Source organism: Elephantulus edwardii, unplaced genomic scaffold, assembly GCF_000299155.1.
Source record: "Elephantulus edwardii isolate Elephantulus edwardi_28Jun2011 unplaced genomic scaffold, EleEdw1.0 scaffold00219, whole genome shotgun sequence".
NCBI classification, from domain to species: domain Eukaryota; kingdom Metazoa; phylum Chordata; class Mammalia; order Macroscelidea; family Macroscelididae; genus Elephantulus; species Elephantulus edwardii.
The window spans coordinates 232,521-255,806 of NW_006399969.1; the positions used below are offsets into that span (position 1 = coordinate 232,521).

Here is a 23,286-nt window from a genome sequence, read left to right on the forward strand (position 1 = left end):
CAAAGAGATATATATTTGATAAAACAGAATCATTCTGAAAAAAAAAAAACCAAAAAACAAAACCCAAAACAAACAACCAGCTATCTGATCTGAGAGGCACATAGCAATAAAGGAAACAAGATGAAAAGGACTGAATTAATGACAAAGGCCATCACTCTTAAAAAGCTAGATCAAAGACTGGATCTGTTCTGGGATATTTTTATACTTTTAGAAATACACATTTAATAGCTATATAACAAAAATTTATTACTGAAATTCCCTCAGGAAATTGGCATTTCAAATATGATACTTGCTAGCACTAACTCTTTTTTCCAAACAGAATAATTCTTTTTAAAACAATTGCAATTTAATATCATGCAATTTAAAGTGCAATGATTCTTAAAAATCCATATTAGAGCAAAACAAAGTATCATGGTATAATAATTTCAAAAGAATAACTATTCAGATATATTATTAAAAATAAAAGATAGAGGAGCATATACTCTTGTATTTGTGGATACTTTCTCCCCAAAATGAAACCCAATATAAACAAATATGGGAACATGTGCGTCTATTTTCAGAAGATACTTTTATCTAACATATGAAGTAGTGGGAAGGGGAGGGGAGACTCTCATGATTCTGCAACTCTTTGAAAGGACACAATATTTTGAAAAGACTGTTTAGGCACGTACCTCTTCCATATACTTCAATTCCTGAATGAAAAACGCCAATTCCAATGGACGAGGTGTATTCATTCATCCAGTACTAAGGGGAAAGAAAAAGAGACAGAGAAAGAAAGGATTCAGAAGATATAGTCATATAACTTAGCTCCTTTTAAGAGGTTTGTGTTGCCTTTTAGCTATTTCCAAACCCATTTCTTGGCATTTTTTCAGTGTAACTCTGAAACGCCACAATAATGGTTCCCTGGGTCCTTTCTGATTTTGTTTGTGCCATACTCCATTACAGAATGCCCTTTTTGGTCAAGAGGAATAGCTCAATTAACATATAAACACGTTAAGGGTTAAAGTCCAAAAAAATAAAACCCAAGAAATAGGCCAAATGTTGGAAAAACAACTGATTACTGATTATGTCCAAAGTCTGATAATACCAATATTGTTGTTATTATGTGCCGTCAAGACACCTGCGACCACAGCAAGCCTATGTATAACAGTTCTGAAGCCTGCCCTGTCCTGAGCTAGTCTCACAGACTCTGACATCTACCCCCATTTCCCCAGTTGTATCAACCCATCTCCTCTGGGGTCTTCCTTTCCTGCACTGTCCCTTCACCCTTCTGAGCATGATGTTCTTCTCCAAGGACTGGTCCCTCCTGGCCATGAGCCCTAAGAATGTGAGACAGAGCTTCAAAACCCTAGCTTCCAAGAAGAAACTTGGGTTTTATCCTCTCCGAGACAGACCTATATAACAGTGATGCACAAAAAGGAGAATAATTCTATTACTCTTTGGAAAAGGTGGTATGTGATGTGGTTCTTCAAGAACAAATGGATATCCCCCTGACAGAAAAAGGATTTTGGATGGTGGGGAAGTGGAGGGTACCAAGCAAAGGGAAGATACACTGGCAATGTGAAATGAAATTACAGAACATGATTGAAAAGAGGTAAAAGGATATACTGGAGAGAATTAAAATGGAGAAAGCTAGTTCAAAAACACATAAGATTTCTCCTAAATTAGAAATTTCTTTACTTTCCCTAGGTCTATTCAAATGTTAACCTCGGCTCTGGACCCCTAACAGTTTTTCTAGGGTTCAAATTTCCCCAGGCCTAGGATAATGCATATGCTCTGCACAGCTGGAAACAGCAAAAATGAACAAGTCACTTCTTCTCTCAAAAATTACAAGAAAAATTTAAACATTAAACACAAAAATCTGAAAAGAAAGGACTGCCCTACTTTCATTTAAAAAACTTTCAAAACAAGAGTTCAGCAGGAAACAACAAATGCTGGCAAGGTTGTGGAGAGACTGGAACTCTCATTAACACGTTGCCGCACACTTAATTGATGCCTGTGCTTAGAAACACATTTTTTTTTGGTCGTCATTTGCGGCAACGGGTTAACTGCCGGTGGGCATGTAAAATGGTAAAATCACTATGGAGGGCAGTCGAGTGCTTTTTAAAAAAGTTGGAAATAGAAAAACCATTTGACCCAGCCATCCCATTACTGAGAATAACCCTAAAGAAGTCATAGCTATGACTCAAACAGATGTAATTATTCACAACAGCAAAAGGATGGAAATGGTTCAAGTCCATCAACAAATGAATGGACTGAGAAGCTGCAAAACAATGAACTTATAAAACTCTACAGAACACAGGTGGATCTGGAAGACAAGCTGAGTGAAATATCTGTCACAAAATGACAAAGACTGCATAACAATGCTATTAAAAAAATAGGATGTGGGGAAGTGGGGGAAAATGGATAGTGGCCACAGCACTGGAACTGGTGAAAGGAAGGACAACTTGAAAGGAATTAGATATTATTTGTATGACAATCATGCGGAACAAGACAAGCATTACAAAGAGAATTAGGGGAGGGAGGAAATAAATGTATGAATAAATGAAAAAGCATTCTCTTTGTAAACTTTCACTAAAATCACAATAAAAAAATACTATTACTAATTTAAAAAATAAAATAAAACTGCCAAGTATGGTACTGTTGCAGCAACACATCAATCACAAGAACAGAAATACTGGAACACAGCCTTGCACATATACAAATTAGTGCACGATAAACGTGGTATCTAAAAAGAATATGTAAAGGGCAATTAATACATGATAAACACGGCATTTAAGAGAAATAGGTAAAGAGTAAACTATTAAGATATGCTGACAAACTCAATTATGCACAAAGTTCCATCCATCTGAAAAATGTCAATGTGTCTCTAAAAAGAAACACATACTAGAGGAAATAATATAGATCAAAGACCAAACTAGGCAAAACAAAATCTAGAATTTACAGAGAGAAGCATCAACGGATAAGTATTTCTAAGTGTTTACTGCCTAAAACTATATACTGCTGTTGCAGTGTTGTGGACGGGGCTCTGATGGCCATTTCTGGAGGGAGCACTGCCAGTAACCCAAAGCCATGCCTCTGTGGTTGTTCAAATCCACCAAGAGCTCAGCAGGAGCAAGAGAGGCAGGCTCCTCCCATGTGATTTACAGCCTCAAAAACACACCAGAGGGTCGGCTCTGGTCTGTTCCAGCTTGCTGGCAATGACTTTTCCAGCTCACTAGCAAGGACATGGTTTTGTTTTTTAAATTTTTGGTTGTTTTTTAATAGAGGCCAGAGTAGAACTCCCACACTGGGCTTCCAAAGGTGCAATCTCTTCAGAATCTGGTATTTTCTTCCAAAGAACTGTCAATGTATTTGAACTGTCAACCTAAATACTTAACCACTGTGCCCCAAGGCTTCTTGTACAAAGATCTCCAAATGAGATTAAGAAATCAGCCAACACAAGCAAAGAAAATCTGTAGTGCTCCTCACAAAGGTTAGAATAGACTGGGCTTTCAGTACTGTGATACAGCCACCCAATGGCTTTATCATGGAAAGGTGGATGTGCTCTCTACTGACAGGAAATAATTTCCAGGATATATTTAGTGAACCAAAAAAAGCAAGATATAGTAAGGTAACACGTACAGTTATGCTATGGATAGAATTCTGTGTCCCCTTCTCTACCCCAATATGTTATAAATTATAATCTGTAGAAGCTCTGGTGGTCTAGTGGTAAGAAGTTGCATTGTCAACCCTAAGACATGTGGTTCACATTCATCAGCTGCTCAGGAGACAGAAGGGTAAATCTCCACCCAGGCAACTGAAAAGCCTTTGAAAACCAGCTCTAGGGGTCACTATGAGTTGGCTGGACTCAAAGGAACACAAACAACAGACAGCTATAATAACCTCATCTGGGAATAGATTTTGTTAACTAGTGTAGGGTGTGTCTTAATCTCTTTTAAGATATAAACTCACTTACTTGCTCACTGCTGACTGGTGAGTTGGAACTGATCCTCTTAGCAGATTTTCTGAGGCTGTAAATCACACAGAAGACTACCTCCCCAGCAAGGAGCAGCTGGGAGATTTGAACTGCCCGAGGTGCCACCTCTAGGTTGGGAGTTCAATTCCCTACAGACTATACACCTGAGCTCCTTCCAAGGGCACAGCACCTCCAATTCAAGTATTCTGCTCAGCTTCAAAATCAGAAACAACTGTTTCAGGCTGTTTGGCCCAGGACTATGAGATATAAAAGAGGGATGTTAAACAAGAAAGGAAGGAGGCTGGGGTGAGTAAATGCTATGCCACAGGAAGATCACTAAGGAATGAGCAATGGACAAAATTGTCCCCAGGGCTCTGAATTAGGACTCTGAAACTCCTAAACATGAGACCAAGGAGCTCTGATGGCCTTGTGGCGAGAAGCTGGGCTGCAATCCCAACGGCATGTGGTTTGAATCTACCAGCTGCTCCGCAGGAGGAGGAAAGGCAATCTCCTCTCACACAATTAACTGCCTCTGAATACCCACTGGAGGGTCAGCTGTGGATCATTTTCGACTCACTGGCACACAACAACAAATCACTGAGATCACCAGTTATGTGTCAGTTTGCTGTACTGGGTGCCCGTATGCTGCTGTGATACTAGAAACAGTGCCACCAGCATTGCCAGTACCATCAGGGTCACCCATGGTGGAAAGGCTTCAGCAAAACTTCCAGACTAAGGCAGACTGAGAAGCAGGACAAGCCATCACTTCTAATAAACTAGACCCTTGAGAATACTAATACTGGAGATCTGTTCTGGACAGCGAAGGAGGAGGAGTTCCTAGGTTAGACCCCTCAAAGCTGAGTGAAAGCTCTTAGCAGTGAAGAACTTTCCTCTGCTGATGTGGTAAGACTTGACATGAGGAGAAACAGCTGTAAACAATTAATGATAATAATGGGAACTTAAAAAAATGAAATGGAACTTTTTGAAGACTGAGATTCTAGGCACTGGTAAACTGATATGGACTGGCACTGGCCATTTTTAATCAGATAATCATGTCATCTGCTGTGCCAGGACTGATTACAAGTTGAAGAGGAAAAGTGTTACATTCACTATAAAAAAAACAAACATTTAAATATATATGCTGAACTACAAAGCTATCAGTGAACCATACCCATTCAAAGAAGACCTGTTAACACAAATATATTTATGTAAATAATAATTTAAATAGTTCATACATATACATCAACCACCAAAGCCAAAGATGAAGAAATTGAGGATTTTTACTGAATGCTGCAGTCTAAAGTTGAGTGACCATGTAGTCAAGAGGCATTACTAGCAATTGTTTATTCCATGGCCTCCTGAACTCACTTCTTCGGGTGGTAGTTCCATTTCGTTTGTATTTGTGTTTTCACTGGGTGCTGGTTCCCAGCCTCAAGAACTGGACAGGAAAGGCTTTACACAGCCACTGTGTAACTGTGAATTTGTGACACTGGGATTCTCTTCCAGTGGGTCTTCTGGGCTAAGCTCCAAGATTGGGAAGGATGGTATTCGGGGACCCAGTCCTCTATCTCATTTTGGAGTAAGGACTTCCTATCTTTGCGAGGACTTTCATGTCTGTTCAGCTGCCTTATAATTTGAGCTTCAGTTTATTTGGCTGTAATTTGGGTTGGTATCTTCTTGAGCTACTGTGAACATTAAAAGATATACTATATTTGAAAAAAAAAGTGCATTACTAATAACTGGTGACTAGAATGCAAGAGTTGGAAAGGATGGCCTTGGGGACAGAGATGAGGCTGGTGACTGAGTGACTAAACTTTGATCAATGATCTTTTTAAAAAATAAAACTGCACCCAACAATTACTCACATGAAAGCTCACACTGAAACTGAAGAAAATGAAGACAAATCCATGAAAGCCAAAATATGATGACCTTGAATCAATCTCACTTGAATTGAAAAACTATCTCAAGTTTAAGTTTGATGCTCTGGACTCTAATGACCCAAGACCAGACTGTTAACTGTGGGGAGATAGCAAAGATACCAACCATTAAAATAGCAAAAAAGGTCATTACAAAGACAGAGGAGAAAGACAAGACCAAAATGGATGTCAGAAAATACAATTTGCTCTTCAATGAAAAGTAGCTTAAATGAAGAGATGAAATAATAATGTAAGACAGATGAGCAGAAGATTTCAAAGAGCAGCTTGAGAAAATAAAAAAAAAAAAAGGAGAGAAAACAAAACATAACAGTGTAATGTACAAAAACCAGGAGTTAAAAACCAAAGGGAAGAACATGTTCAAATGTTTCAAGCTGAAAAAAGCAAAAGAACAAACATGAAAAATGAAAACTCTGAGTTGCAACACTAACGGATTCTGTGAGCAAATCTTGAATGATGCAAGAAACTACCAAAAGACTGGGAGGAATACACAGAGTCACTGAACCATTAAGGTCGTATATGATCAAGAACCAATGGTAATGAAGGGATAAGTCCAAGTCCTACCGAGAGCATTAGCAAAATATAAGGTTCCAAGAATTTATGGAATATCAATTGATACTTTCCAGCAAACAGATGCAATCCTGGACGTCAATGGAAAGAAATATGGAAGATCCAATTTCCTGGTTAAATGACAGGAAGAGATTCATTTTGGTTTCCATTGGGTGGAAAAAAGTGACCCAACAGAGTACAGAAATATTGAAATAAATCATTAACATCACAAATAATATCACAGTAAAATCTTAAAAGATAAATGCTAGAACAGTACCTTGACAAGGAATTACTAGGCATTCAAGCTGGATTTGGAAGGAAGCATGAAATGGGAGATAACACTGCTGGTGTCAGATGGATTTTGGCTGAAAACAGAGAATACCAGAAAGATGCTTACATGTGTTTAACTGGCCATATGCAAAGGCGTTTTATGTACAGATCATAACAAATTATGGATGGCACTAAAAAGAATAGGAATTCAAGAGCACATAATCGTGCTCATGCAAAACCGGTAAACAGACCGAGAAACAGTCATTCAAACTGAAATCAAGAAAGGTGTGCATCAGGGTTGTATCATTTCTCCAAACCTATTCAAGCCATATGCTGAGCAAATCACAAGCTGGACCGACTATATGACTATGAGAGTCCGCGTGAATGAGTGTGTGAGCGCCTTGTGGAGTTAGTACCATCGGGACTAGATGGAGGCTTAGAGCCAAGCTGCCACCACAAAAGCATGTGGCTGGAAATCTACCAGAAGCTCCAGGGAAGGAGGAGCGCAAATGCCTTTTGTGTGACTTAGTGCCTCTGAGAACCCACTGGAGGGTCAGCCATTGGTCGACTACAACTGAATGATACCTAACAAAAGCAAGGGGCTTCCTAAACTGGCAAAGCCACTCACAAGTGGCATTTCTGTACAGTTGCATTAGATAATTAATGAAATATTCACGTATGCATTGTTTATCACCCAAGATATAACCTGTGGCACAGGCATCAGGGTATCTGGATACTGTGGGAACAACACAATAATAACATACAGGAAGTCTGTACTATCTGTTAAATCCTTGCAGAGTCTATTAAAATCTTAAAGATATTTGCCAAGACTGAGAACTGTATCCACTGCACACAGGGAGCTTACATTGGCAGCTAAATGGAGGAGTCTTTGAAAGGCTGGGGAGTGTCAGGTGGTACGGAGAGGCATCTGTGAGTAATGGCAGTACAGTACAGTACAGTACAGGGAGTGTGACTGGTAGCAGTGGTTCGGGCTGATCCTGCCCTGCTGGTGCAGCCACTTATTGACCATGGACAGCCTAGGGCTGGAGGATAAGCACTAAGGTCTAGCTGGGGCAGAGCAGCCACCGCAGGGACAGAGGGGCAACCCAGGTGTGTGTGGGGCCACAGCAGGAATGGAGGGGCCTGGCAGGCACAGAGGGGCCATCCCAGGTCACAAGGGTCACAGCAGGCAGCACTTGGCACCAGGAGGGTAAGGCTGTGTGCAGAAGAAAAGGAGGCTGCAGGGATTGGTATGTGTTGTGGAGCTTGTTCTTCATTCTGGAATTCAGTGTCTCTAAAACTTTTATAGTCAAACAATAGAAAAAGATAGCTTTCCCATTAAAGACATCACTACTACTTGTGACCACTAGAGTACAACCGCTCTGAAAGGCCATGTGGTGTTTCTTAAAAAAACTGAACACAGAAACTCCGTATGACTCTGCTATTCCACTGCTTGGAATATATCCCAAGGAAATTAGAACTGTGACATAAATGGAATTATGCACATCAATGTTCATGGTAAGAAAATGGAAACAGCTCAAATGTCCAATCACAAAGGAATGAATTGAAAAACTGTGGTATATTCACACAATAGAATACTACGCAACATTCAGGAGCAACGATTTTGAAAAATACAACATAAACTGAAAGAGACTGGAGAGCATTATGCTGAGTGAACGAATTCAGTCTCATAAGGAAAAATACTGCATAAGACCATATTTGTAAAAAACAGAAGGGTAAATGCATAGTTAAAAATGAGGAAAGGAGTATGCCAGGGATGTATCATATCTCCATACCTTTTCAATCTATACATGAAATAGATCATGTGGGAGACTGGACTCTATGAGGGGGAACGTGGCATGAGGAGTGGAGGAAGACTTATCAACAGCCTGCATTATGCAGATGACACAACCTTGCTTGCCAAAACTGAGGAGGATCTGAGGCATTTGTTGTAGAAGGTCTTGGTCTGCAGCCTTAAATATGGATTGAAGCTCAACTCAAGAAAACAAAGATTCTCACCACTGGGCCAATTGGCAGCATCATGATAGATGGTGAAGAGACTGAGAATGTAAACAGCTTCAGATGCTTGGTTCCACAATCAACTCTTGGTACCAACAGCCAAGAAATCAAAAGATGAATTACATTGGGAAAATCTGCTGTCAGAGGCCTCTCCAGAGTACTGAAGAGCAATGATGTCACTATACAGACTAAGGTGTGCCTGTTGTAGGCCATGGTCTTCACAACTACTTGCTATGCATCAGAGAACTGGACAACAACTAAAGAAGATAGAAGAATTGATGCCTTTGAGTTATGGAACTGGAGAAGAATACTGAATATACCATGGACTGTAAAAAGAACAAACAGGTTTGTCCTGGAGAGGTGAAACCAGGCTCCTCCTTAGAGGCAAGGATTCTGAAGCTCTGTCTGACATACACTGGGCATATTGTCAGGAAGGACCCGTTTTGGAAAGGGACATTATGCTTGGAAGGATGGAGAGAGAGCACAAGAAAGGAAGACCTGGGATGGGAGGGACTGACTCAGTGACTGGGGTAATGGGGGTACATGTGTCAGAGACAATGAGGTTGGCTCAAGATAGAACAGGGTTCAGAGCTGTTGTACACAGGATTGCTATGAATTAAAAATGATTTGATGGCACGTAACAACGACAACTAGTAGCAGTGCATTGGGATCCACAGGGAGAAATGGGTGGGAGGAGTGAAGGTGGGCAAGAGGGAAATCACAAGATCACACAATTGGGTGGGGGTTCGGGGGTGTAAAGGGAATGGGAAGATCCAGCAGGGACCTGAAAAAACAGGGTAATGGCATAGTTCAATGGTGATTACTTTTATAAAACACAATGTGAATGAAGGAAAAGTGTCAAACACCATGTATACAAATTCTATATGCAAACAAATATAAAATAATTGTTTTTAAAAAGATACGTGTGGTTGGATGTTATCCAAAATAGGTATTAAATGATACACCCCTGTAATAAGCATGTAAGTTTTGTTATGATGCATACTGGTATTATGTACATATTTATGTATGCTATTGGTAGGTGCTATGGAGTGGTGTACAACTCACAGTGACCCTATGAACAACAGATCTGAACCCTGTCCTATCCTGCACCATCCTTATCATCCCGGATACACTTGAGCCCACTGCTGCAGGCATTTTATCAATTCATCTTGCTGGGGTTCTTCCTCTCCTTCGCTGTCCCTCCAGTTTTCCAAGCATGATATCCCTCTCTAAGCAACAAGTCCGAAGGATGTGAGACGAGGCTTTGCCATCCTTGCCTCTAAGGAGCACCCTGGCTGCACTTTCTCGAAGAGATATCTGTTTGGTCTTTTGGCAATTCATGGGATATTCAGTATTCTTTTCCAACCTCACAGCTCAAAGGCATCGGTTCTTCTCCTGTCATCCTTGTTCACTGTGTAACTTTCAAATGCATAGCACGTGACTTGAAAGAGAAATATTGGTAGCTCTCATATAAAAATTCTCAATCATCAGAGAATTATTATATGGGAGTACTTTTATTTTTCTGAATCTGTATCTTATAACAGCTGCTAGTAAACTATACCTGCAGACCAAATGTTGTTGTTATTGTTAAGTGCTGTAGAGTCATTTGCGACTCATAGCGACCCTATGTACAACAGCCCTAAACCCTGCTCTATCCTGTGCCAATCGCACTGCCTCTGACACTCCCATCCCAATTACCCCAGTCACTGAATCAATCCACCTCATAGAGGGTCTTCCTCTCCTGTGCTGTCCCTCCTTGCAACATGTCCAAAGTATGTCAGATGAAGCCCCAGAATCCTTGCCTCCAAGGAGCAGCCTGGTTTAACCCTTTCCAGGATGAACCTGTTCGTTTTCTTAGCAGTCCATGGTATATACAATACTCTTCTCCAACACCACAGCTCAAAGGCATCAATTCTCCTTCTATCCTCCCTAGTGATTGTCCAGCTCTCTGACTCATAGCAAGTGATTGCAAAGACCATGTCCTGTATCAGAGGCACCTTAGTCTCCAGAGTGACACCACTGCTCTTCAGTACTTTGGAAAGGTCCCTAACAGCAGACTTTCCCATTGTAATACATCTTTTAATTTCCTGGCTGCTGGTACCAAGAGTGTTGATTGTGGACCCAAGCAAACTAAAGCTGTTAATAATCTCAATCTCTTCGCCACCCATCCTGATGCTACCAACTGGCACAGTGGTGAGAATCTTTGTCTTCTTGATACTGAGTCTCAATCCACATTGAAGGCGGCAGTCCTTGACCTTCTGTAGCAAGCACTTCAGACCAAAAAGGGTATGCAATTTGTCTTTGCAAACAAAAGTTTACAGAAGTGTTGTCATGGCCATTTGCTTACTGTGTACATTGCTTTCACATTAGAATGGTAAAGTTGAGTGGTTTTGACAGAGATCTAAAATATTTACTATCTGGCCATTTATATAAACAGTTTGTGTAAGATCTTTAGTCTTATGCAAATTATTCATACACATAATGCCTTATTAAATCAATTATACTTGATCAATGCTTTTTATCAAACACCTCCTCAATGCTCTCTGCACCTCTCCTATTCTTTCACCACACTCACCCACCCACATATCTGCAAATATGTATTTGGGGGTGAGAGAGGACTAAGAAGAAATGAGATGCTTGTGATGCAGTGACTACTTACAAGAGTAAGTGATGAGGCAGGAGGGAGAATTCCTGAGAAGAGTTTTTATATACAGTTTTGATATACAAACTATGTAAATGTTTTCAATAGTCAAGGTTAAAATATTCAAGGAGAAAAGCATTACCTCAATATGGAAACAAAACCAAATTGACCTAGTGTAGCAAATGGATGACAGAACTACATAGATAAAGGGAAACGGGAAGGAACTTTTTGTAGACAAGATTCTGCATCTGGCTCTTTAGTGGGATACAGGCTAAGAATGAAAGGAAATGCAGAGAACTCCTCAACTTAGCTGGTCATTCATAGCAGTGTTGGTACAGTAATGTTAGAACTATCCTCTATGTGTTTCAGGACAGAGCAAATAAACATGTGTACTTGATTTTGTGAGGGGTCAGAGGTGTTAAAATGTTGAGACACCAGTATGAGCAGGCAAAGGTGAGCCGGAACCCTGTGGTGGATTTTAACGTATGGTTGTCATGTTTTGTTTTTTTTTTGCTTGATTGTTTTTAAAATACAGAGCTCTTTTTCACAGAAATCGAGGCCTGACCATGTAACTGGTCATACCTTGGTTTCTCAGCATTATTCTTTAGCAAAAAGGGGCAGAATTCCATAGAGAAATGGCTGATTTCAGATTGGAGCAGAAAAAGAACAAAGTGTTCTGACTCTTGAGTGTCAACTATTTCATCTTACTTGGATCCATAATCAAAACTTATTACCAGCAGTCAGGAAATCAGGAGACAGAGTGTACTGGGGAAGCCTGCAGTCAGGGACCTCTCCAAATTACTGAGGAGCAGCTATGATGTTGGTTTGAGGACTGAGGTACACCTGATTCAAGTCATGGTCTTTCTGATCACTTGGTATGCATCTGCAAGCAGGATATGCCAGAACAACAACTGGTATCTTTGAGCTGTGGTGTTGGAGAAGAGTACTGAGCATGCCATGGACTGCCAAAGCAATAAACAAGTATGTCTTGGAGAAACCACAGGCAGAGAGCCCCTTGGAGGCAAAGACGATAAAGCCTCACCTCACATACGCTGCTAGGAGGGAAGGACAGCATGGTTGGAAAGGTGGAGGGTTGGTGAAAAGGAGGCAGCCACTCACTGAGACGGACTGACACAATGACTGCGGCCACAGGCTCAAGTGTGCCGGGGATCACAAGGATGGCACAGGATAGGCCAGGGTTCAGATCTGTTGTTCTCAGGGTCGCTAGGGGTCATTCTTGATGGCATCATCTAACACCACCACCACCACATTAGATGATAAAATATCAGTTTAAAATTTCTTGGATGTAATAACAGCACTACAGTGGTGGTTGTTCTGTACCTTTGAGTGGACTACAACTCACAGCACCCCTATGAACAACAGCTCTAAACCATGCCCTATCCTGAGCCATCCTCATCACTTCTGCCATGTTCAAGCCCACTGTTTCACTCATCGTATCAATACATCTCCTTAAGGGTTGCCCTCTCTCTGCTGACTTTTCCCATCATATATTTTTTTTCAAGAACAACGCCTCCTGAAAGTATGGCCGGAAGTATGTAACACAAAGTTAGGCCTTCAAAAATGCTAGGAATAACAGAAGAACACTGTTGGATATAGTGGTGGTAGATGAAACCCTTGGCCTGGAAGGCACTCAGAAAATGAGGATAAATACCTTTAAACAACCATTAATAACAGGAAGATGGAATGTAAGTAGTATGAATCTAGGAAAATTGGAAGTTGTTGACATGGAATGATGAAGATTGACACCCTAGCATTAATGAGCTGAGATGGCACTGGAATTGACCATTATGAATTAGACAATCATACAATCTATTAATGCCAGGAACAGCATTCCTAGTCACAAAGAACATTTCAAGATCAGTGCCACAGCATGATGCTGTGACTGATAGGATGCTACCCATGAGCACAAAGGAAAGATCTGTTAATAAAACTATTCTTCCTACAGGCACAAACCACTAAAGCCAAAGATGATTAAGAAATGAAAGCTTCCTAACAACCTTTACAGTCTGAAATTAACTGAACATGTAGTCAAGATGCCTTAATAATACTGGTGACTGGGATACAAACGTTGGAAACACAGTACAATGAGTGGTAGTTGGAAATTATGGTTTTGGGGATGAAAATGAGGCTGGAGATCCAATGATAGAAATCTGTACAATTAATGATTTATTCATTGCAAATACTTTTTTATAAAACATAAGTAGTAAGCATCCACTAAAAACTCACCTGATGGACTAGAGAGGAGTCAGAGTGACTGAGTACATTTATGGAAAAAGTAGACAGAAGGTCAATACCAGCAGCCAATACAGGGCCAGGGGCTGATTGTGGAAGAGACCATCAACTACTCAAGTCCAAGTTCAAACTGAAGGTAAGGAAAACAAATCCATGAGAACCAGAACATGATATTAAGTCTATCTCAACTGAATTTAAAAACAATCTTTTTTTTATTATTTAAAATAAAATTTTTATTTTATACTGGCTTACTGTTAGGGACCTCTCCAAAGTACTCAAGAGCAACGGTGTCTCTCTGGAGACAAAGGTGCGTCTGGTACAGGCCGTGGTCTTTGCAATCACTTGTTATGCATCAGAGAGCTGGACAATGACTAAGGAGGATAGGAGAATTGATGCTTTTGAGCTTTGGTGTTGAAGAAGAGTGCTGAAGGTGTCATGGACTGATAAGAGAACAAACAGATTCATCCTAGAGAGGGTTAAACCGGGCTGCTCCTTGGAGGCAAGGATTCTAAGGCTTCGACTGACATACTTTGGTCATGTTGTAAGGAGAGACCGGTCCTTGGAGAGGGACATCATGCTTGGGAGGGTGGAGGGAAGGCACAGGAGGGGAAGGCACTCTGGGAGATGGACTGATTCAGTGACTGGGGCAATCAGGATGAGTGTGTTGGAGGCAATGAGACTGGTACAGGACAGAGCAGAGTTTAGAGCTGTTGTACATAGGGTCGCTATGAGTCGCAAGCGACTCGACGGCACATAACAACAACAACTGGCTTACTTGCAAAGTTCGTATCCACTTTTTTTCACATCAGATCTTTCCCCTTTTGAACACTAAGGACTGAAGACTAGATGAGTTATGGAATGACATCAAGGACAAGACAGCAAAAGGTCATTACACAGACAGGGAAGAGAGAAGACAGTTGAACAGAAGCATTCAAATGGCAGCCTGAGAAGACAAAGCACTGGGCAGGGAGAGGTTATCTTTTTAAGAAACACAAATGAAAATAATTCAAGCTGAGCTTCTTAATGACCGTGACCACCTTTCTTTGAGCCCCTGAGTACCAGTGGGGAAGAGAAAGGAAATACAGAAAAATGTTACAAACTGCTGGGTCACAGCAAAGAACAAAAATCCTACTAACCTTCCTAGGATTTTTGAAGTTAGAAAGAAAACTGAAAACAGAAAAATCTGAGTCCTAAAGAGAACTGGCTAGTCCTTGCCTCATTACTGTAATAGCAACAACGACAGATCTGCTGCTATTCTCCATTCTTCTCCCCATTTTCAGTTGGAAAATCACCCAAAGTGATCAGGAGAATGTGCATAAAAATTCTGCTCGTCTTTTCCCACTCAGTGATTTCATTTGCAGTCAACTTCTGAAGACTTAAATTGCCTTTTCCAATTGAGAAACCTCATTGCTTATCCTGTTCCCAAGTAGTGATGCGGTATATACACTGCTGGCTTCCTAAATAAGGCCTCACTGGCTTTCCTGGCCTGGCTGCACAGGGCTCTATTTTAAAGTGACCTTTTCTTCATTTACAGTGTGAGCTGTCCCCCCTCCCTGCCTACAGTAATAAAGATAATGGGACCTTTACTCCAACTTAACTGTGCAATGTCATTTAATTATGTAACAATATATTTTAGTTGACCAGTAAACAGTCTTCAAATGTTTCAGAGTAAACTTTGATTGTGGAATCAGGAATGTTTTGTTAAGGGAATGGGAAATATTCCTATGAAAACACAAAACACCCAAACTCACAGAATACTTTACCACTGACTTAAGTGACTTTAGACCAAAGGATTTTAAGATGGTAACAAAGGATTAGGATTGGAATGTACTTGCTGGAGTGAGGATACTGAATTACAAACATTATTTTCTCCCGTTCCAGAAATTAAATATTTACTTCCATATTGTTTATGGACTGCAAATTTACAACATAGCTTACCTGAGTAGTATACAACTTTATTCTGAATCATCTTTACATTTTTTTTTAAGTGTGTGGTATGTTGACACATTGTATAATTGAGATAAGATGAAAAAGGAGAAACTTAAAATGAGAACTGCACTATCCAAGAATTTGGCTAATTCTTTGGAGTTTGCCTTAAGTAGTTCTGGTCCATAAATTTCACTTACTTTGTTATCTGCTATTTTGCATTTATGACAACAGTGACAAAATTGTTTTAATTCACCTTAAAGCCAGGTAAGGACCGTGTGTTTTGAGTTTGAGCACTCTTTCCCTGAGCCCCGTTGTCCTTGATCATCCACCCCACCCACCTCCCCAGCCCTATATGAGAAGAAAGTTAAACAGAGAGGAGAAACAGCAGCAGGTACATGTCCAAACTGCAGACTGCCCCCTCCCCCTCACTCCCCATGTCTGAGGAAAGCTGCAGTTTTGGTCCAGGAACTATGCTGGGGTGGCAGGTGGTGCCAGCAGGCAACAGTCCCAGGTGGGTGGGGTGAGCAAGGATTCTGCATGGGTCCTCCTGGCTATAAACTTTGGCCCCCTCAGCTTCCCCTGTGGATTGAAATAGCACAAACTCATCCACCGGAAGTTCAAGTGCAGGGAAGAGATTGTAGGGAGTTGCTTCCAGGATGACTACCGGAGTCCAAGGGGCACTGGGCCATTGAAGTGTCACACAATGTCAATTTCTGCATAACGACCAGCCCTTGGAACTCAAGCATGTTGTTAAGTAAAGAGTGGGTGTACAGGATTTCCATAAAGAACTGCTGAGGCACAACAATGCAAAATGAACACCTGACAGCTTTACAAATGGTCGTGTCACCTCTACCAAACAATAAAAATTCGATCAACAGGTCAAGTGCTTTTACACATGGTCATGTTGTTAGGTACCATGTAACTCACAGTGACTCTATTAACAGATCATAGCTGATCTATAACTGTGATCCAAGGTTCTAAACGTTGTTGTTGTTGTGTACTGTTTAGTCTGAGCCGACTCATACTGACCCTCCAGCGGGTTTTCTGAGGCAGTTAATCGCATGGGAGGAGACTGTCCATCCTTCTCCTACGGAGCAGCTAGTGCCCTCAAACCTCAAGCCTTTGGGATTGCAGAGCAGCTTCTTGCCACTAAGCCACCAGAGCTCCTTAGGGAACCTTAAAGCTATGAGGAATTGTATTTAAAGAAAGGATGTTAAGCCTAAAAAGCTATGTCTCTAGATAGTATTAAGCAGCAAAAATTTACTCTCAACACCTTAAATGTTTTCAGAGGCTGTTTTCATGCGTGCTTCAGTGTCAGGAAGAAATTAGTGCTGATGTTAACTCACTATTGGTGAGAAACTCAGTATTTCTTTTGCTTTTCACGTTTGCCTGTAATTTTCATTTCCTAGAAAATGAATAATACAAAAATGATTTTTTGAGAAAACCTAGTGACTAGGAACAAACATTTGGCAATACCAGCTTAGACAAGGGTCTCATATCAAAAGTTTACAGAATATTCCTGGGCATCCACAAGAAAGAGGCTGATAATACAATTACAAAATGGGCAAAAGACACGGAAAGACCTTTGACAGACGAAGATATCTGGATGGCCAACAGACACATGAAATAATGCTCAAAATCACCAGCAAAAAGAGAGATGCAAAACCAAAGCCACAATGAGATACCATCTAACACCAGTAACAGTGGCAAAGAATAAGAGAAAAGCAAATAATAAATGTTGGAGAGGATGTAGAGAGATAGAAACTCTTATACGTTGTTGATGGGATTGTAAAATGGTACAACCACTCTGGAAGGCAGTTTGGTGTTTCCTCAAGAAGCTGAAAACAGAAATTCTATAGGACCCAGCTATACCACTGCTTGGAATAAACCCCAAGAAAATGAGAACTGAGGCACATATAGAGATTTATACATCAATGTTCATAGCAGTGTTATTCACTATCTTAAGAACATGGAAGCAGCCAAATGTCCAACCATAATTGAATGGATTAAGAAATTATGGTACATTCATATGATAGAATACTATACAGCAAGTAGGAGCAATGATTTTGAAAATTACTAACTAACTTGGGAGAAACTGGAGAGCTAATTTATGCTTAGTGAACTAACTCAGTCCTACAAAGACAAATACTATATAAGACTATTATTATAATGTGTATGAGGATCTAAGGGATGAGGGTGGGAACAGACAGGTGAGGATGGGCAGGGGGTAATTATAAGAGGGAGGGGTGGGTAAAGGAAATGGGAAATGGTCAAGATTCTGTGTGAGGAACAATGTATATGAACTTTGTAAGCAAACCAGTATAAAATAAAAATTTTACATAAGAAAGATTTTTTGTAACTTAAAACAATGACCTATTATTTTTTTAAAATTTAGGAATATATAAAGAGCACTCACTGGTGGCCTAGTGGTGAGAAGCTGCACTGCAATCCCGAAGGCACTAGATTTGAACCCACCAGCTGCTATGGAAGAAGGATGGGCAATCTCCCCCATGTGATTAACTGCCTCTGAAAACCCGCTGGAGGGTCAGCAATGGGTTGGTTCTGACTGGATGGTTGTTGTTATTGTTATGTGCTGTCCAGTCACTTGCAACTCACAGCGACCCTATGTATAACGGCCCTAAACTCTGCTCTGTCCTGTGCCAAACGCACAGTCTCTGACACTCCCATCCCGATTATCCCAGTCACTGAATCAATCCACCTCAGAGAGGGCCTTCCCCTCCTGCGTTGTCCCTCCACCCTCCCAAGCATGATGTCCCTCTCCAAGGACTGGTCTCTCCTCACAACATGTCCAAAGTATGTTAGACGGAGCTTCAGAATCCTTGCCTCCAAGGAGCCAGCCGGTTTAACCCTTTCCAGGACAAATCTGTTTGTTTTCCTAGCAGTCCATGGTACTCTCAATACTCTTCTCCAGCACCACAGCTCAAAGGCATCAATTCTCCTTCTATCCTCCTTGGTAATTGTCCAACTCTTTGATGCATAACAAGTGATTGTGAAGACCATGGTCTGTATCAAACGCACCTTAGTTTCCAGAGTGTCACCACTGCTCTTCAGTACTTTGGAGAGGTCCCTAACAGCAGACATGGCAATGTGCCTTTTAATTTCGTGGCTACTAGTGCCAAGAGTGTTGACTGTGGAGCCAAGCAAACTAAAGCTGTGAACAATCTCAATCTCTTCATCATCCATCCTGATGCTGCCAATTGGTCCAGTGGTGAGAATCTGTCTTCTTGCCATTGAGCCTCAATCCATGTTGGAGGCTGCAGTACAGACTGGATGGTACCCAACAAAAACAAACTTCCAGCTCTGGTGAGCTCAGGTGGCCGAGCAGTAAGAAGTTGCACTGTCACCTCAATGTCATGCAATTCGAATCCACTAGTTATTCCATGGGAGAAAGATGGGCAATATCCTCCCACGGGATATTACAGTCTTGGAAAACCTAAGTGTATGTGTGTGTGGGGGGGTCAACTAAGAGTAGATTCTGATTCAATGGTACAGAATATGCCAACTAGATAACTTAGATTAAAGGGAAATAGTACTAAAAAACCCATTTGACTGTGTGGAATGCAAAGACTGGCTAACTCGGAGAAGAATGGGAATCCCAGAACACTTGATTATATTTATGTGAAACCTATACTTGGACCAGGAGGCAGTCAGACAGAGCAAGAAAACACTGTATGGTTCAAAATCAAGAAAGGGGTACACCAGGGATGTATCCTATCTCTATACCTTTTCAATCTATGTGCAGAATAGATCATCTGGGAAGCTGGGCTCTATGAGGAATGTGGCATCAGGATTGGAAGAAGACTCATCAACTACCTGCATTATGTAGATGACACAACCTGCTTGCCGAAACTGAGGAGAAGCTGAGGCAGAAGGTCAAGGACTGCAGCCTTCAATATGGATTGAAGCTCAACATTAAGAAAACAAAGATTTTCACCATGGGAACAACTGGCAGCATCATGATAAATGGTGAAGAGGTTGAGGTTGTAAATAGCTTCAGCTTGCTTGTCTCCACGATCAACACTCTTGGTACCAGCAGCTAGGTAATAAAAAGACAAATTGCATTCGGAAAATCTGCTGTCAGACCTCTCCAGAGTACTAAAGAGCAACGATGTTAGTCTGCAGACTAAGGTGTGCCTGTTCCTGGCCATGGTCTTAGCAATTACATGTTATGCACCAGAGAGCTAGAGAGTGACTAAGGATGACAGAAGAAGAATCGATGTCTTTGAGTTCTGGTGATGGAGGAGTACTGACTATACCATGGACTGCTGCAAGACCAGACAGGTTCGTCTTGGAGAGGGTGAAACCAGGTTGCTCCTTGGAGGCAAAGATTTTGAAGCATCGTCAGACATACTTTGGGAATGCTGTCAGGAGAGACCAGTCTTTGGAGAGATATATCACGCTTGGAAAGGTCAAGAGACAGCACAAGAGAGGAAGACCCTGCATGAGATGGACTGACACAAAGACTGGGGTGTTAGGGGCAGGTGTGTCAGAGACACTGAGGTTAGCTCAGAAGAGAGCAGGGTTCAGAATTGTTGTACACTGGGTTGTTATGAGTTATAAGTGATTCAATGGTTCATAACAACAACAACAACAACCAAAACTGACTCAAGAAGAAGCAAAGTCTGAAAAGACCAGTAAGAAATAAAGAAAATGAATTAGTAATTTTTTTTAAAAAAACTAAACTACCAACAAATAAAGGCCAGGAACAGATGACTTCACTGGTGAATTACACTAATTAATAACAATACCAACTCTTGTAACAAAAAAGAAAAAAGAAACTTCCAAACTCACCCTATGAGATAACTATCACTCTGATACAAAAACTAGGCAGACGCCTTCAGAAAATTATAGACCAACATCTCCTAATGAATACAGATGCAGAAACTTAGCACACTGACCCTTATAGCAATAAAAACAGATTATATGTCCTGACCAAGTGAGATTTATTCCAGGGATGTAAGGTGAGTGTACTATCTTAAATATCAATTATTTTAACACGCCCCATGAGAAGCTTTGGTGGTATGATTGTTAAGAGCTTGGCTGCTAACCAAAAGGTCAGTGGTTTGAACCTCCTGGCTACTACTCCACTGGAGAGAGATGTGGTGGTCTGCTGCCATAAAGGTCTGTGCTGTGAAGCTCCTACAGACCCAGGGGTTGTTATGGGTCAGAACTGATTTCATGGCATTTAAAAAACAGAACATATGATGGACAGTATCCTTTCAAAATATATGTTGGGATCTACACCTCCTTATTTGTGGTTGTATTTAAGTATTCAGGTGCCACCTGAAAACTTGGCAGTTCAAACATACTGACTGACTACTCCATGGGAGAAAGATATGGAAGTGTGTTTACATGAAGATCTAGAGCCTTGGAACTCTATATTCTGTCTGGTGTGTTCCGTAGGGTCATTGGGAGAGGGGCTCTACCAGGAAGCAGTGGGCAAAAATCCCATTTAGAATAGGGTTCACTCTTGTCATGTTAATGAGGCTGTCTTAAACCTAGTAACTCTTGAAATACATGAAGAGTAGATTAGACACAGAGATAAAGACAAGCAAGAGGAAGGCAAAAGCCCTATGAGGACAGCAAGGTACTAACAGAGGAAGATAAAGCTCTTCCCAAGTCTTGCTTGAACCTGGACTGCTACACTCCTGAATTGTGAAGAAATCCTATTACAGGTGCCCTAGGAAGTGAACACAATCAGCATGAGCTACAATGAGTTCCCTTACATGGTCTTTTGCTCTTAGGTTCTGAAAAGCTGACCTTGGTGGATTTTCCAAGCAACTGACTTCTAAGGCACCTGGTTGAGTTAGGGAGCCTTCTTGGTAACTGACAAAATAGTACATGAATGTTGCTGTTGTTGTTCTTTGGTGCTGTCAAATAAAATCTCTGAAATACAGATGCTCGAATAGGGCTTCCTAGTTAGAAAATCTGCTTCTCTCCTGATGGTCCTGGGTCTCTGGCAATATGAAACTGTGCACTGAGACCACACTCAAACCCTCCCTACGCACCTCTCTGTGACTGTACTAGTTATTACAACTAGGTAACCAAGATTATAAATTTTTATGGAAGCAGACTATCACACTTGTCTCCCTAATGTGACTGGTGGGTTTGAACTGCTGATCTTTATTTAGGTTAGCAGTCAAGCATTTAATCACCATGTCATCATGGCTCGTTTATTTTTTATTTTAATTCTTTTTTTTTTTTAAATCATGGCTCCTTTGTAAGGACAGATCTTCTTCATAAATTCCGTGAGTCATTCCAGGGAATTACTGAATGCAAAGCTGGCACTTGCCTATCCAGCAGTCTGAGGAGCTATGCCCTCTTAACTTCTGTGCTCTGACCTAGCTTACGGTGGCTAAGATCAGAAAGTAAGTGAGTGCTAAGGAACTGTTGTGCAAACCTAAAGGCATGAGATTCGAATCTACAAGCTGCTCTGCAGGAGAAGGATGAGAAATCTCCTCCTGAGCCATTTAATGTCTCTAAAAACCCACTGGAAGGTCAGCCATGAGATGGTTCTGACTTGACAGCACAAAACAGTCTGAAGTGGAGGGATTCACGTGGACCATGAGCTTGTGGCTGGTAGGTGCCTGCTGACTTCACCCACAGAATTGGGGACGAGCGTGACACCTGGAATGGCTGTGGCCGAGATGCACAGGTATGAAGGTAAAAATCAGATCCCTCCTAAATGGAAGGAGAGTCACACTCATCCACACCACACAGTTGGCAAAAAAGGTGCACCCTGCCCACAAAGCCACATGTTCCACATACCATATCCACAGAATGAAGGACAAACCAGCAGAGTTACCCCAATAATGCAGAAATGGCATCTGAAAAAATACAAATCTTCCATTTAAAACTTTCAGCAAACTAGGGATAGACGGAGACTTCTTATTGTTGTTATGTGCTGTCGAGTTGCTTGTGACTCAAGGCAACTTCTTAGGTCCAACTAAAGATACCTACAAAAATCCTGTTTAGCAAAAGATGGCTTTCCACTTAAAATCAGGAGCAAGATAAGGCCTGCCATGCTCTTGTCAACACTGCTGTAGAAATTCTGCTCATCAATGGACTAGAGATTTTTATCTAAGTGAAGGGGGAAGAAAAAAAAAAGACTTAAAAGGTATCTGGGTTGAAAAGGCAACAAGCCTACTTCAAATGTGACAATTTCTCATACACACTTACTGCTGTTCATGGAGCTGGTTCCAATTCACAGGGACTCTCCCCACTAGGTTTCCAATCATCACTGGGGGACAGAGCTCAGCTTTCCCCTGCAGAGTAGCTGGTGGATTAGAACTGCTGACTTTGTGGTTAGAAGTCATAGTTGCTACTACTGTGTCTCCAGGGCTCCTTATTTTCCATACTGTTGTAGCATCAGGGGCCTCTCCAGAGTACTGAGAAGCAACAATGCCAGTCTAGAGACTAAGGTGCACCTAATCCAGGCCAACATCTTCACAATTCTTTTACTTATGTATCAAAGATCTGGACAATGACTAAGGAAGACAGAAGAAGAATTGATGACTTTGACTTGTGGTGCTGAAGAAGCCTTGAACATACGATGGACTGCCAAGAAAACAAGCAAATCTCTCTCCTGGAGAGGGTGAAACCAAGTTTCTCCTTGGAGGCTAGGATTTTGAAGCTTCAACTCACATTGGGCGGGCATGTGGCCAGGAGCGACCAGTCCTTGGAGAAGGACACTATATTTAGACGAGTGGAGG

The 23,286-nt window shown here is 41.2% G+C and overlaps 1 protein-coding gene across 1 annotated transcript in view; it reads right to left on the reverse strand.

Annotated features, from left to right (window-relative positions):
* LOC102861819 (desumoylating isopeptidase 2-like) overlaps positions 1-23,286 on the reverse strand; it is a 75,794-nt gene that overhangs the window by 20,696 nt on the left and 31,812 nt on the right. The window contains exon 2 of the mRNA XM_006898063.1: positions 672-744. Within this exon, the coding sequence (XP_006898125.1) occupies positions 672-744 (73 nt within the window). The remainder of the gene's footprint in view (positions 1-671; positions 745-23,286) is intronic.